Here is a 14,920-nt window from a genome sequence, read left to right on the forward strand (position 1 = left end):
TGGGCAATGACTTTCATCATGCTCTACATGCTATTTAGCTCCAGGATTTAAAGTAGCCACAGAAAACAAACCTTTATTATTAAAAAAAAAAGTTAATTTTGTGAAATTTTGTTACAGTAGTTCTGCATAACACATAAAAATACCCCAAAAACACACAAATATAGAAAAGGCTAATAAAATCATTCACTTCATGATGACATTATTCTCAAAAAATGATTGCTAATACTTCAATGAACCTGTAAAAAAGGAAAGGAATGAAATTATTATTTAAAATATGAACTCACAATTTAAAATATAATGGTAATGATAAATGATGTCTTCAAAAAAGCTGGCGTTACCTTCATAAATGTGATGGAGCTGCCATAAATGAGAGAGATGATGAAGAGGACCAGGAAGATACAGGTGGCTTTCCATATTTCCTCAATACTCTCCTCCATCATATCATGGTAGTTGGTCCCATCAAAGTAAATATCTTGCTCAATGATTTCTTAGAGACAGAATGAAAGACAAGGAAAAAAGTAGTTTCAGTGTTGATGCAAGTGGGGCTTGTTTTTCTCTATCTCTGGGCCTTATAGGTCACTGCAAGGAACGTGTTTATGGAATTCTGGAGCCTGCCCCAGAAAAACAGGGTATAAGACAAGGTACAATAATAATAATAATAATAATAATAATAATAATAATAATAATATCCTTGGTACACAGGTCAACAGGTGGACCTTAAAAGTTCACTAAATTTAAAGGACTGGTCTGGGCAGAAATGTTGCACACCTTGTTTGCTGATGTTGACTCGAAGCCAGGTGGTACCGTGGGTCACAGCACAGGTATAGACTGTCCCAGGTGTACTGTCAGAGATGGAGGTACGCAGATGGCTGATGACAGTGAACGTGCCATCGAGTCCTTGGGATGGGCCAGTGGTGTTGTGTTCCAGGAGTTCGGTGACATGGTTCAGGAACCAGGTGATGTTGATGGGTGCTGGGTTGAAGCCTTGCACCAGGCAGACTAGCTCAGTGGAGGACTGTAGGAGAGTCGCTGTGGGCGGGGATGGTGGCACGACAGGGGCTGAAAAACAGTAAAATCTGTTTCAGTGTACACGTACCAGGGCCTGACAGCTTTTGTCTTATGTGGTGTTCCACTGGCTCCAGTACAGCCAAACCAGACCGGAGCAAAGGAGCTTCACTTGTCCATATTTCATGACCCTGAATGTTCTGCTTGAATTAAAGTCCCATAACAGTTTTAAAGTGACATCTTTATAGGAGACTGACAATGACAGCAGAAGTGTAGAGGGAGGGAGGCTCAGAGTTGAACATGACTCTGCATATGAGAATTACTTTGGAAGTGCGGGCTTTGTGGAAGATCTCAGTTCATATTTTTTCTTCATACTTTGAGTATACACACACAGTCTGAGACCACTTGTCTCAAGCGGGGTCGCGACAAACCGGAGCCTAACCCGGCAACACAGGGCACAAGGCTGAAGGAAGAAGGGACACACCTTGGATGGCACGCCAGTCCACCACAAGGCACCCCAAGTAAGGCTTGAACCCAGACCACGAGAGAGCAGACCCCCTTTGAGTATACAACGTTGTACAAAAGTTATAGGCATTTGGGAAAAAAAGCTGTAAAGTGAGAATGCTTCCAAAAATAATGCTCTTAATTCATGAACTTCCTACAAGGCTTAGTAACCATCATCAACCACCGTTTGTCCCTAGCAGGGTCGTGGCATGCTTGGCCAGGTCCCACTCTCTGGTGGGTCTGGGGGTCCAGTCCTGCTTGGGATGCCTTGAGATGGACTGGCATCCTGTTCTGGGTGTGTCCCCTCCCCCTCAGGCCTTGCGCCCTGTGTTGCTGGATTAGGCTCCGGTTCACTGCGACCCCACTTGGAATAAATGGTTTCAGATTGTGTGTGTGTGTGTGTGTGTGTGTGTGTGTGTGTGTACTTTCTTTCATTAACGACATACAAAACCTATATTGTAATACTGTAACTTTATGCAAAAGGAATCCTTGGAAATCTAAAATATGTTCTTTCCCATTGATACTAATACAGAAGGCATTAAATGACTGTCTGAAATATTTTTCTGAAACATCTAAGTGCCTAAGACTTTTGCACAGTACTATATGTCAAGCACTGTTAATACATTTGGAACTTTTGGCTATTTTTTTACTTGTATTTGCCATTGGAGCATTGGGAATGCAATTTTTATTACATTTACAATTATTCATTTTGCTGTTGCTTTACTCCAAAGCAACCTATAATTTTAAGGTTACAATTAAATACCTATTTATAGAGCTGGGTAATTTTACTGGAGCAAATTAAGGTGAGTATCATGCTAAAGGGTACTACAGCCAAAGAGAGGGATCAAACTTACAACGTTTAGATCCAAAGGCAGCCACACTAACCATTACACTACCAGCTATCCTGCTTGATAGTTATTTTTTGATTCTACACACATACACATTTTCTGAACCGCTTGTCCCATACGGGGTCGCGGGGAACCAGAGCCTACCCGGCAACACAGGGCGTAAGGCTGGAGAGGGAGGGGACACACCCAGGACAGGATGCCAGTCCGCCGCAAGGCACCCCAAGCGGGACTCGAACCCCAGACCCACTGGAGAGCAGGACCCAGTCCAACCCACTGCACCACTGTGCCCCCCCTTTTTTTTTGATTCTATGATTCTGCAATTGATTCTATGATTAATTATTCTTTGGATGGAGACCGGCTTTTGTTTTCTATTATGGGCAAAAAAATAATGATTAAATAATGCTAAAATCCATCAGCTTCTAGCCCACCGAAGACACTTGCCACGTAAGACACACCCTGCTGGTCACAGTGAAGCCTATTTTTTGGATCCGTATGTAATGACATAGTGTTAAAGGTATGATCAGTCATGTAAATGATGACATTTTTCTGTTTAATAAGGGCATGTTGGACGTACCATTCTCTTTTGGCTTTCTCTGGAAGGTCGCAGCTATGGGCTGCTCTGAAAACTCGTGCCTCACCACGCAACCATACAGGTCTTGCTGCAGATCAGAAGGTGGAACCAGAAGCATGCTGTACATGGAGTAGGTGCTGTTTGCCTGTCGGGCTACAGCGCTGCTGGCATACATGCTGGGCGCCAGCTTTGTTCCGCTGAGCTCCCAGTGAACACTGATAATGTCAGGGAAGAAGTTGGAGATCAGACAGAGCAGGCTGCTGCTGGTGGAATTCAGAGGACCTGAGTCCATCAGATTTATGATCTGAACAGTTGGTCGCTGGGTATCTAGAAGATAAGAGGTACAATATAAGAATGTTGTTGATGTGAGTTCCTTTTCTTACTTGTAGTCTGTGGTATGAGAAATGTTGGTGGCACTGGGCAGTTACCATTTCCCCTTGTTATATGCTTTTCCTGAGTTTGCTTGGAACAGGGATGCTTTACTACACACGTAATGCGTTTGTTTGCCAGCCAGTCCTGCACAGTCACATTGAGTCGGTTGCGCAGAGTCTGCATTCCGTCTATGTTTCTGCCATGCTCCACATTTAGCATCTCTCCCTCCTGGATGTGTCCATCCACCCTCCAAGCGAGGGAGGAGCTGTTCAAGTCGTAGGCAACCGCCATGCATGTGACCGACACGGTGCCTTCCAGGCCACTGCTGACTGAATTAGGACCTTCTAGAGACAGCTGTGCCATCCAAGAGGCGAGAGGCATCACTGCAAGGATGGGTGAAAGTCACAAAGACAGAAAAAAAGCATGGTGGTTCAGAACATAGCTCTACAACAAAAAGGGTCTGGGTTCTGCTATGCTGTTTTGTCCTGACTCTAACGAAATATTGCTTTGAATGACCAACAAAATACTCTTAATGAAATAGCAGCTACTTTCTCCTGGAATAAAATAACTGAGTTAATTTTCAGGTTGAGCTAACTGTGTGAGTTGGTACAGATTGTTGGGCTGTAGTGAAATTATGGTCCAAGCAAGTGCAGATCATATTAATATGGAACGAGTCAGATTTGGGAGACTTAGAAGTGATTGAGATTTGGGTTCAGGTTAGAATGGGCAATTTCAGTATTTTGTTAAATCACTGCAGTAGATACATGTAAAAACACAAAATGTCTCGTGTACATGCAGTACCTGCACATTTACTGATGTTTTTCCTGATGGTCTGTGACCGGTCATTAACTTCACAGGAAAAGGAAATCCAGTTCTCCCAGTCACTATGTAAAATGATCTCGCTGGCCACTGTGACTAGCCCGTTTTCTGCCATCAGAGCCTTGTTGGCTGTAGCCTGCAGCTCAGTGGTTCCAGAGTACCACTTGATTTGTGGGTTGAACCCGGACGCGAGGCACACAAGTTTTTTGTCATTTGTTTCTCCTTTCAGCCTGGGCAGAATGAGGAGCTCAACAGAGGTCTCACCTAATGGGAACATTGTAGGAAGGAATGTTTTACAAATTCAGAGCTCTATGGATCATTCCTTTGCAATTCAACATGATCATAATATAACCTGAGCCATTTTGGAAAAACATTTTTAGCAAGCTTGTCAGTGTTTATGTTACGGAAAGTGAATGAAATAGAAAAATAAAACGTTTACCAAAAATCTGTCCAGTTGGTTTCGATTTCAAGGGTTTAACATAACCTTGGCTGACTTTGCAAGTAAACGTGTTTTCTGGCTTCCACTGGTTTGTGGGCACAGCAAAGTGAGTCACTACTGATGTCTCAGATGACAGATCTATGAACTGGGGGCGGGAAATATCCTTTCCATTGGCTTGAAAAGTGATGTAAATTTCACCAGGGGAAAGTCCTTTGACCATGCATTCCAGCTCCATGTGGTTGTTCCTTTCCGGATGGGGTATGGTTCTTCTGATCTCAGGTGTGGAGTTCAGCGCTTGAGGTCCTAAGGATCAACAAATACACTCTTTAGTGTAAAACAGGGGTGTCCAAACTACGGCCTGCGAGCCAAATGCGGCCCGTAGTCCATTTTTAATTGGCCCGCAGCAAATTCTAAAAATATAATGGAATATGGCCCACACATGAAACTTACCCTGAACTACATTGTAGTTCTTAGTTTTAAGACTAGGTGGAGCTACTGTCTTGAACAAGGCAGCTTCTCCACAAAACAAGATTAATCAAAGAAAAAGCCCAATTACTTGATAAATTCAGTCAGTCAAAGTTGCCAACATTTTCTAAAAAATGTTAGTTGATGCATTAGCAAGCCCAAGAACTTATTTGCATAACAAGCTTGAAATATACTCATCCCCCTTTCCCCTTATTTTCCCCCTTTATGCAGGGCTGTGAAGGGGGATCACCATCCTGAGTAAGAAGCAATCTGGGGCTGCTGTTTTGAGAATGCGCTGCCAACCCCTCTTGTAACTAAATAAATGAAAACTCATTAATGGAAAGCTGTGATGTAGGCTGTTTTTTTCTCTAAGCATAAGCATTCAATTGTCAAGCATATTTTACCTACATTTGATTGATTTTGCTAAAATTAATACACTAGACAAACAACCTGGGGCCTATCTGAGACCATACAGCTGCTGCATATTATTGGCTCTTGGGTATATCTCTACATAAAGGTGAAATGACCTAAAGCAAATACTCTCACGCACACTGGCTGAAACCACTTGTCCCAAGCGGGGTCGTGGCGAACCAGAGCCTAACCCAGCAACACAGGGCTCAAGGCAGGAGGGGGAGGGGACATACCCAGGACAGGATGCCAGTCTATCGCAAGGCACCCCAAGCAGGACTCGAACCCCAGACCCCCCAAAGAGTGGCATCTGACCAAGCCCACTGCACCACCGCACCCCTCTAAAGCTGATACTTGTAAAAGCTTTTTGTGAGCCACAGACCTTTTAATTGGATACTCTCCGTTGAGTTTAAGCAGGGATGTTCAGCATGGCATGTGACGGCTTTGAAACCTGTCCAATCTTTCTTGCTCACAGTCAAGTTGCTGGTGATGCTTTGTGTCCTGTTGCCAAAATCAGTTATTGACTGCTCTCCTGATGTTTTCCTCAACCCATCGAGTACCCAAAACACTTTGACTGGGTAGAGGGAAGCAACCTTGCACTGAGCAGTCACTTTGTCCTTGTTGTCATTCACAAAACTCTGCAGCCGGGGTTTTTTCACCACAATTGATGGTCTGACGAAGGGGTATGCTGTGAAAACCAGGAAATACAAAGCAGAAAAAGGCATTTAAAAGAAGAGATTCAAATTCTAATTCCCACAGGACTTTAATGCTCTAGCCACTTACAGTGAAATGAAACCAGTCTGAAAATACTGGAAGTCATGAAATTGATGGATAAGAAGAACTCACCAGAACAAATGCTGGTTTTTTCCTCACGTATTTCAGTACCCTTGGAAATTTGACATTTGTATTCTGAGCCACTGGTCCAGTTGTCAGCTTTCACCTCTAGCTTGGTGATGTTAATAATCATGTGTCCTTCCTTTACTGATTTCTCTGACATTGTGTACACTGGACTGCCATCTCTGTACCAATTCACAGTCACAGGTTCTGGTGCCTCCACAGTACAGACCAGGAAAGCAACTTTTCCTTTTCCAGTTTTACTCCAGTGTGGGGGATGCATGCTTATAACGAATGGACTTTTTCCTGAAATTGGACAAAACAGCCTTAATCCAGTGCTTAAAAATAATTAAAACACTGTAAGATATACTAGCAGCAAGAAGATATTGATGGTCATGCATTCTTCCTTTCTATTTTTGTGCATGTTACATTTTGTATGATATTCATGTCTGAAATATAAGTCAGAAGCAAGGTGTGTTTTCTTCTGTCAAAGGCAATCAGTTGGTAGCGTAGTGGGTTGAGCTGCTGCCACCTCCAGCTGTAGTACTCTTGAGGAAGGTACTTACCCTAAAATTGCTCCAGCAAAAGTTGCCCAACTGTATAAATGGGTAAATAATTCTAAGAAGCTTCACACTGTAAGTCACTTTGGAGAAAAATGTTTGAGCTAATGAGTAAATGTAATGTAATGAACCAGCAAACGACACTGATCTGCACTTCTAAATGTAATTCTACAAAAACGCCACTAGATGTCACGCTAGGCCACTTAATTCTGTAGTAGTGTTCTCAGCCCACACACGTTATTCACCAAGGTGACTTACACTGCTAGATACACTATTGACAATGGGTCACTCATCCATACATCAGTGGAACACACTCTCTCTGCCACTCACACACACACTATGGGTAAACCAAAACAGCATGTCTTTTGACTGTGGGAGGAAACAGGAGCACTCGGAGGAAAACCTAGGAGGCACAGGGAGAACATACATTTACGTTTTCATTTATTCTTTTAGCAGACTTTTCTCCGAATTGACTTCCAATGAGCACTATGTAGTGTCATCAACCCACACCTTATTCACCTAAGTGACTTAAACTGCTGTATACACTACTAGGGTTGCCCTATAATATGGAATCGTTAAGGGAAAAGAGTTGGGTTCTGTATTTAAACCATACGGAACGCGGTTTGTCCTGTATTTTAACCTTTCACCCAGAGACATTTAAAAGTATGTATTAAATATATTTATTGCATACATAAACTTCGCAGTGTTAAAAGATTAGGAAAACAAATCATAAAAAACGGATGTGAAACAGCTGTGTTGGTTGTGTGACTCCGACTGTCACTGGGCTACATTCCTTAGTCACTCGTATCACACACAACTGGACTGACTGCTCTCAACTCCTTTTTCATAAGTCTTGCGAGAAGTACTCATTATAAAAATAAGGAGGAAAGAGAAGGGACTTTTTCTGTTTGCTTAACCGGTCAGAATATTGCACTTTTGTTTGTGCTCTTCTTAAAAATGTGTGAAATGCAGTCTACTTTCAATCAGTTACTGTGCTTAGAAATAAGTTAAGCTTTCGCTTTTTTTGAATTTGTCTCTGTTCATTAAAGTAAAAAATCACTCAAAAGGACTGTGAGTGTTCTTCATCAGTTGTGTAACAAGTGTTATAAATCGTCTAGGCAGATGCTACAGTGATATTTGAGTAATGGCATGTGACACTTTAGCATGACATTAAAATAAATTAATTTTTTACAACTGGCATGTATGTCAGTGAGCTAAAGGCACATTATATTTGTGTCAGATTCATTTTAGCATTTAATTCAGTCAAGCAGAGATTTATTTTTTTTACACATATACATTAGCTCCAAAGAAATCCCGAGTATCCCTTATACTGCTCCTTATTTTCTTATAAAGAACCCTAAAATGTCCCTTATTTTCTTCTGCAGAGGTTGGCAACCCTATACACTACTTACAATAAATCACTCATTCATACAGCAGTGAAACACACTGTCTGTCCGTCACTTTAGGGTAAGCAATCCACCTGAACAGCATGTCTTTGGACTGTGGAAGGAAACCCACACAGGCTCGGGGAGAACATGCAAGCTCCATACAGACTGAGCAGGGATCGAACCCACCGCAACAACAGTGCTACTTGCTGTGCCACCGCACCACCCCATGAGTTAATGTATGAGTGCTCAGACAAACCTTGCATTTCAACTCACTTAAACTTTGAGTTGTGTACACAAAGAAGTATCGTTTACCAAAAGCTGGCAATTTATTAATTTTCTACGGTAAGTTAAATGCAATCCTAACTGTCTAATACTAATTTGCCATCCAGTTTCCACTGAAATGTCTTGTATGAAGTGCTTTGGAAGACAGCAATGCCAAAAAAGTAACAAAGTGCGTGATGCCACATTTTACAGCAATCAAAAAAGTCTTTGTCTTAACTGGTCACGTGGTTTTTCTTATTTAGGATGAGAATATTATACTCAGTCAACAAAAGTATCACATGTAATTTGCTGATAATGTGAGGTTACCTGCAAGAGCATCGGGGAAGGTGTGGGAGAGCAGCCCCCATATCCCCCACCCCCCAAGTAACTGAAGCTGGTAAAATTGTCTACTTCGGTAATAATAGGACCGATATTGAAAGTTTTTATTATTCTTGTTGCCATTTATTACAGGACAGTATTTGGACAAATATTTACTACTTTCATATTACAGAAAAGCACGTCTTTTTCTTGGCTTCACAAGCACACCCTCAGCCTGTATCATCCACACAAACCACTCAAGGGTGTGCAGAACTGTCAGTATGGCACAAAATGTTTAAGCACGGTAAAAAATGTTAAATATGAAAACTGATTTAATGCGCTTAAAGATGAATCAGCAGTTCATTTGTAGGCAGTAAGCTGTTTAACACTAAATCATTCTTGCTGGCTGGGCAAAATTGTGTTCACTCCTCTTATTTCAGTGAGCAGGTTCTTAACTGTGATCTCATTTTAGTGTATAGTAATTAAAATTGAAAACACCTCTGTATTCCACATAGTGTAAATGGCCTTCACTGAAGTGCAAGTGCTTCTATTAATGTAAGAACCGTTTTGAAACTTCATGTCTACATAGTTTTTAGAAGTCTGGGGAAATATTATTAGATTTTATACATATCACTTTTACTGGAGTGTCGCTCTGGACCATCAGTAACATGTCCCCGATACAGAACACAATCTTAAGCCCCAGTTATCCTTGTCTTTCAGCCAGTGTTCTTAAGAATTAATTAATATTACTAATTAATAACAAATAATTTTCACCAATTTAAAAAAAAAAAAAGGTCAGGCTTCAATGAGCATATGAAGCAGCAGGTGGAAACATTAAGTAACAGAAATCCTAAAAAAGCCCTCGAAAATCCATAAGCAGAAGTGAAATACAGAACTGATCCGCACCTGCATCTCTCAGGGGCGGTTTTTTTCTACAGCAGCTGTGTTTCAGCCCCATTGCACAGTTATATTTTTATCCCTTCCTCATTGTGTCATTTCAACATAATTTTTCTTTATCTTGTTATGCTCTTGTAGTTTTATTTAAATGTTAACAGTACTCTTTCTGAAATGACAAATGGTTTAGCAACACTGTTAATAATACTTATTGTAAAACTGATTACATTTTAACTTTTTGTGGACTAAAAAGGCCTCACAGAACTACAGATTTCTTATACATTGCTGTCTGTAACATTAACTAGTGAAGATATTTTGAGACTAGTTTTAACTGTGTAGAAATATTTCCCATTTTACTTGTGAAGTAAAATGAAAGCATATCCTAAGCGCCTATCTTCAGATAGTTATATTTTTAGTATTACATCTAACATAAGGTACAAAAGATAGACTATACAGTAACATATTAAACTGTGAACTATTTTGGTTGCTTAAGTAATGGTAGAAGAAAGCTTCTTTTAAAGACTGAAAACGTCCATGACAGACAGAGAATTAATTTTAACATTTATTTTTAAATGTTGTTATTCAAGGGTACCAAAGCTTCAGGCATAGTTTCAAAATGATACTTAGCTTCTTTATTAAAATTCTACATTGTTTCACTTTATTGTACTGATTCACTATTTTATTATTTTTTTTTTTCCATCTCGGAGCTTGGCCACGTGTATATAAAGGTTTCCCTCATGTAATTGTTCACACATTTCACACATTTTGTTCCTGAAAACATACTTGCAAAGTGAATTTTCTTAATTATCATTAAATTATCATTAACTTAAATGGAAAAAAACAATATACTCCTGAACTCGAAAGGTTAATCTATTTTCATATTTACATTTGCATTTATCAATTTAGCAGAGGGTTTTCTCCTGAAGCGGCATACATTTACTAACCAATATACATTTTTCCCAACAGACATTCAAATTCTTGCCTTAGATTTCAAACACAGAGAAAACGTAACTCAAAGTCCGCAATATCAGAACTGCTTTGGACAACATTAAATTCAGTCTGAAGACCCACATGTTCAAAATCGCTTAGAAGTATCTTATTTGTGTGCTCTCTTTTCTCTATTCTATTTCCCTCTCATTATCTGTCTTACTATTATTTTCTCTTTTTGTTTTATTCTGTTATGTAGCACAGTGGAGTAGCAGGTGCCTTACAGCTCCCGGTTAAGCCTGTGGAGAATTTGCATGTTCTCTCCATGGTTCTGTGGGTTTCCTCCAGGTGCTCTTGTTTCCTCCTACAGTGCAAACACTACTGTTAATCTACTCACTCTAAATTCCCCCGGTGTGTGTATGTATGAGTGAATTAATATGTGTGATTGCCTTGCAATGGACTCGCATCCCATCTAGGGTAGACTCTGCTTCACAGTCTACACTTCAGGGACAGGTTGTACACCACTTGGACCCTGCACTTGATAATTGATTTTTGTAATTTTATAAATGTGATACAGGTTCTAAATTCCTTTGCTTTACAGTTGTAATCCTTGCTTTTTTTTTCTTTATTGTAAAGCATTTTCAGTAGCTGCTTTTTAATGCACTATATAAAATAAAACTTATTATTACCATTATTATTATAACATGACCGAACAAAGTAATACTTGTAATGAATTTGCTGTAATCACTTGTAATGCTTTTTATCCATCTCTGCTTAGTTCCTACTAAAGTATCATTCACAGTAGACAAATGGTAAAGTCATTTGTACTAAGATTTTCCCATTCAGTGCAATTCTATTCATTTTATCCGTTCAAAAATGTTTTGCTTAAGGTCACATTATTGTGATAGATGATAGTTTATAATTATGGGGCAACCGAGAAGTGTGCAGAAGATGTGACACCACACGTGGGGGGAGACTGTTCTCCTCGTGTTTTAAATTAAGATGTCTTTTCCTGTAAAGTATTTCTCAAAACTTTGAGTTGATGTCTTATTATACTAATTTAATGGTATAAAATATCATTTGTGAATTGTTTTAAAACAACTATTCATTATAGAAGCTTGTATTTTATTTTATTTTAATTTTTATTTCCTGATTGAACAGAAAATAACATAAAAAACTAATAGTAAAGGTTGCTCTTTCCAGAAATTACCCAGAAATTTTACATACAATTGTTAAAAGAGATTGCTACGCAAACATCAAACCATGCTTGAACCCAGTCTGTTTTTTGGCAAAATAAAACTAAGTAAAAGTGGGAACTCCTATGTAAAATACTGATTGCTTGAGAAGATGGGAATGGAGGTGCTGACATATCTGAGATAGAAAAACAAATAACTCACTATTGGATCAGGTTATAAGTTTTTCTATGTCAGAATTATTCAAACAGTGGGTATGAAAGTCTGAAACACCTGTCTATAACATATATGCAAAAAATGTGGGAAAAAACTGTATTTTCATCATCAGACCAAGACCAAAACATATGTTTCTTTTGGTAGTTAAGACTGATGATATTTGCATTTCTCTTCTCTTGACTTTGAGAGATCTGAATGGAATGAAGAAAAACACCAAACCTCAATAATACTGTAAAAAACTTTATTTGTTGTTAAGAGAAAGCACAATTACAATTAAATATTTACAATTTGCAATAATATTTGTTTTTTACATAGAGCAGAAACAGATATATTATAAAGCCATCAAAATTCACAATTATAAATGCATGATAAGATGCATAAAGGTCTTCTTTCTTCATCTCACCTGAAAGGAGAAAGAATTGCTTTTATAAAAACACAGTCTTTCCCTAATTAACTATGAAGAAATAAAAATAGAAGACTCCTGAAAACACTCCTCATATAAAAACGTAAAAGGAATGTACTAACTGCATTGTAAAACAAACAAACACACACAGGCTGAAGCCACTTGCCCCAAGTGGGGTTGCAGTGAGCCAGAGCTTAAACCAGCAACACAGGGTGCAAGGCTGGAGGGGGAGGGAACACAGCCAGGATGGGACACCAGTCCATCACAAGGCACCCCAAGTGGGACTCAAACCCCAAACCCATCATAGAGGAAGACCAGGCCAAACCCACTGCACCACCACAACCCCATTGCATTGTAAATCATCAATATTTTATTTTCAAAATATATTTGTTTAAAAAAATAAATAAAATCTGTGTCATACTGTTTCTGTCTGCTAATTTCTAAAAGAATACTACAGCCATGTTCAAGGTGTGCCTATTTGCCTACTGACCCACACAATGTGAATCATTATTTTGTCAATACTTGTCTCCTCTTATAATATAGACTCATTAGTAAATATGTATCTCATAAATACTTGTATCCACAGACATGCATTCTTGCCATTTAACCCCACTGTCATTACCTTGGTGATGGTGGCCCCAACACCGTACAAGAGCGTGATGAGGAAGAGGATGACAAATGTGACGGCTGTCCGGCCTGCCCCATCCTCATTTCCATCGCACTGTTGGACCTGGTCTATAATGAAGACATAAGGAACTTCTGCAATGCGAGAGAACAGCAGAATTATCTCATACTGTAGCCATTACTGGTACACTTATGAAGAACGAGCCACTGATTTTGATATCGATTGACATAAAGGTGCAACACATTTGTTAGTTAAGTGTGCAGACAAAGTAGGAGCCACAGAGGTTTCTGAGGTGATACTTAAATGGAATTGGGTCCTACGATTTAGTCATGGCCTGTGCCGCTAAAATGAAGCTGAAAGCATTCTTTCTTATAGTGTGATCAGATAGAGCAAATGTTTAATGCTGAGGAACGGCCATAATGAAATTATTTCTGATATTATACTGTCAGATTTGGTGGCTGTAAATTAATTTGCTCAAGGAAGGTAAAAAAGTGACCCCGACTTGAATTTTTGTGCCCAGTTTTTGTCCATTGCTTGACTTGTTTCTACTGAATGCCAGTGGTGGCCCCCAGTCCAAATGAACACTGTAATAAAATTACTGGGAGCTGGAGCCTGGGTGTCTGAGGGTGACAGGTGACAAACACAGAAAGCCACACACTGGATGACAGGACATTCCAGCAGAAGTTGGGTACACCTATATATATAAACATACACTGGGCCTTGCTACATGTAGCAGTACTCCAAATACACCATGGATGGGTACCATGCAGGAGTGTGCCTGCAGTTTACGGTATTAAGTTCTGCATTGAGCATTAAGGGGTTCACAAAACACAATAACCCTCACCGCTCATTATCACCTAAATCCAAACTCACACCAAATTATGACCAACTGAATAACCAGGTTTAACTGCATGTGCTTCTTCATTTGTCATTATTACTTTGTTCCTTAGTTAATGCATTTATCCAAAGCAGCTTAAAATATGAAGCAGAGTTCTTAACTGCTGCACAAGTTACACTTCAGTTACAATCGTGCCCTCTTCTTTGACTAATTTCTTGATTAACTTTTTGTATATGTGAGAAACATAGAAGCCATGCAAACAGTTTCAGCTGAACCCAGCTTCATTGTTAACTGAACATATTCACTGACATGGACTGTTATTCATGGATTTTTTTTTTATTTTTCGTTCTGCATTTTAAAGGTAAAACACAAGGAACAACAAGACAAATTGACAGACATACAGTAGACATTACATTTCTTGTTACAGTACAGATGCCAGCAACAGACAGAGGACTAGACAAATAAGACCACATCTAGGAGGGTCTGCAGGTCTGCGGAATGTCCAGGCTAAGATTGACTAAGGTGGGTTTCAGGGAAGTATTGTCAATGGTCCTGACTATTGTTTTCATGGACATGGGAATGGCTTCATGATACACTACGCAGCTATACACGACGCCACCCTCCCATGATTTAGTTCTCACGGTGAGTCGGCTGTAGATGGCAAAGGTGTTCTCCATCTCAATCAAACTGGTAGAACTGTACATGGTTTCATCTTCCACTGGCTTGTCACCTTCAAGCCAAACAATGAACACTTCCTTGGGATAGAAGTTTTTAGCATAGCAAGTCAGGGTCACTTCTTCACTTTGGGATGGCTCACCAGGAGCCAGTAAATAGACTGATGGGGAACTCTGTGTACCTAATGAAGACACAAGATACAGCTAGCTTAATCTACCATGATTCTTACCAAAGCAGTAAGATGGACATAAGGAAAAAAGGACAAAGCAGAAAGGAAACATCATATGCACAAGAAAGGGTTAGTCATACTTTCTACAACTCAGAAAATTTTTTGGAACATGCAGACATAATTTTCAT

At 39.7% G+C, this 14,920-nt stretch overlaps 1 protein-coding gene and 1 gene segment (V, D, J or C); both read right to left on the reverse strand.

Annotated features, from left to right (window-relative positions):
* Nucleotides 1-227: 227 nt before the first annotated feature.
* On the reverse strand, nt 228-6,591 carry LOC108930693 (Ig mu chain C region membrane-bound form). The gene is made up of 9 exons (XM_074559689.1): nt 6,278-6,591; nt 5,814-6,119; nt 4,559-4,861; nt 4,102-4,383; nt 3,357-3,683; nt 2,932-3,255; nt 769-1,059; nt 339-487; nt 228-236 (listed from the first exon to the last, which is right to left on the reverse strand). The coding sequence occupies exons 1-9, from the start codon at nt 6,546-6,548 to the stop codon at nt 228-230; spliced, it is 2,262 nt and encodes a 753-aa protein (XP_074415790.1). The 5' UTR covers nt 6,549-6,591.
* Nucleotides 6,592-14,208: 7,617 nt separating this feature from the next.
* Nucleotides 14,209-14,920, reverse strand: part of LOC108930692 (immunoglobulin mu heavy chain-like) — a 309,816-nt gene continuing 309,104 nt past the window's right edge. The window contains 1 exon segment of the C gene segment in view: nt 14,209-14,744. Coding sequence covers nt 14,362-14,744 — 383 coding nt within the window.

Source organism: Scleropages formosus, chromosome 3, assembly GCF_900964775.1.
Source record: "Scleropages formosus chromosome 3, fSclFor1.1, whole genome shotgun sequence".
Classification (NCBI taxonomy): Eukaryota; Metazoa; Chordata; class Actinopteri; order Osteoglossiformes; family Osteoglossidae; genus Scleropages; species Scleropages formosus.

Coding starts and splice junctions, on each gene's coding strand:
- LOC108930693 (XM_074559689.1), bottom strand. CDS start 6,548: ATGCATCCCCCACACTGGAGTAAAACTGGAAAAGGAAAAGTTGCTTTC. Junction 4,384..4,558: donor ACCAACTGGACAGATTTTTG/GTAAACGTTTTA, acceptor TGTTCCCATTAG/GTGAGACCTCTGTTGAGCTC. Junction 488..768: donor AGTCAACATCAGCAAACAAG/GTGTGCAACATT, acceptor TCTGTCTCTAAG/AAATCATTGAGCAAGATATT.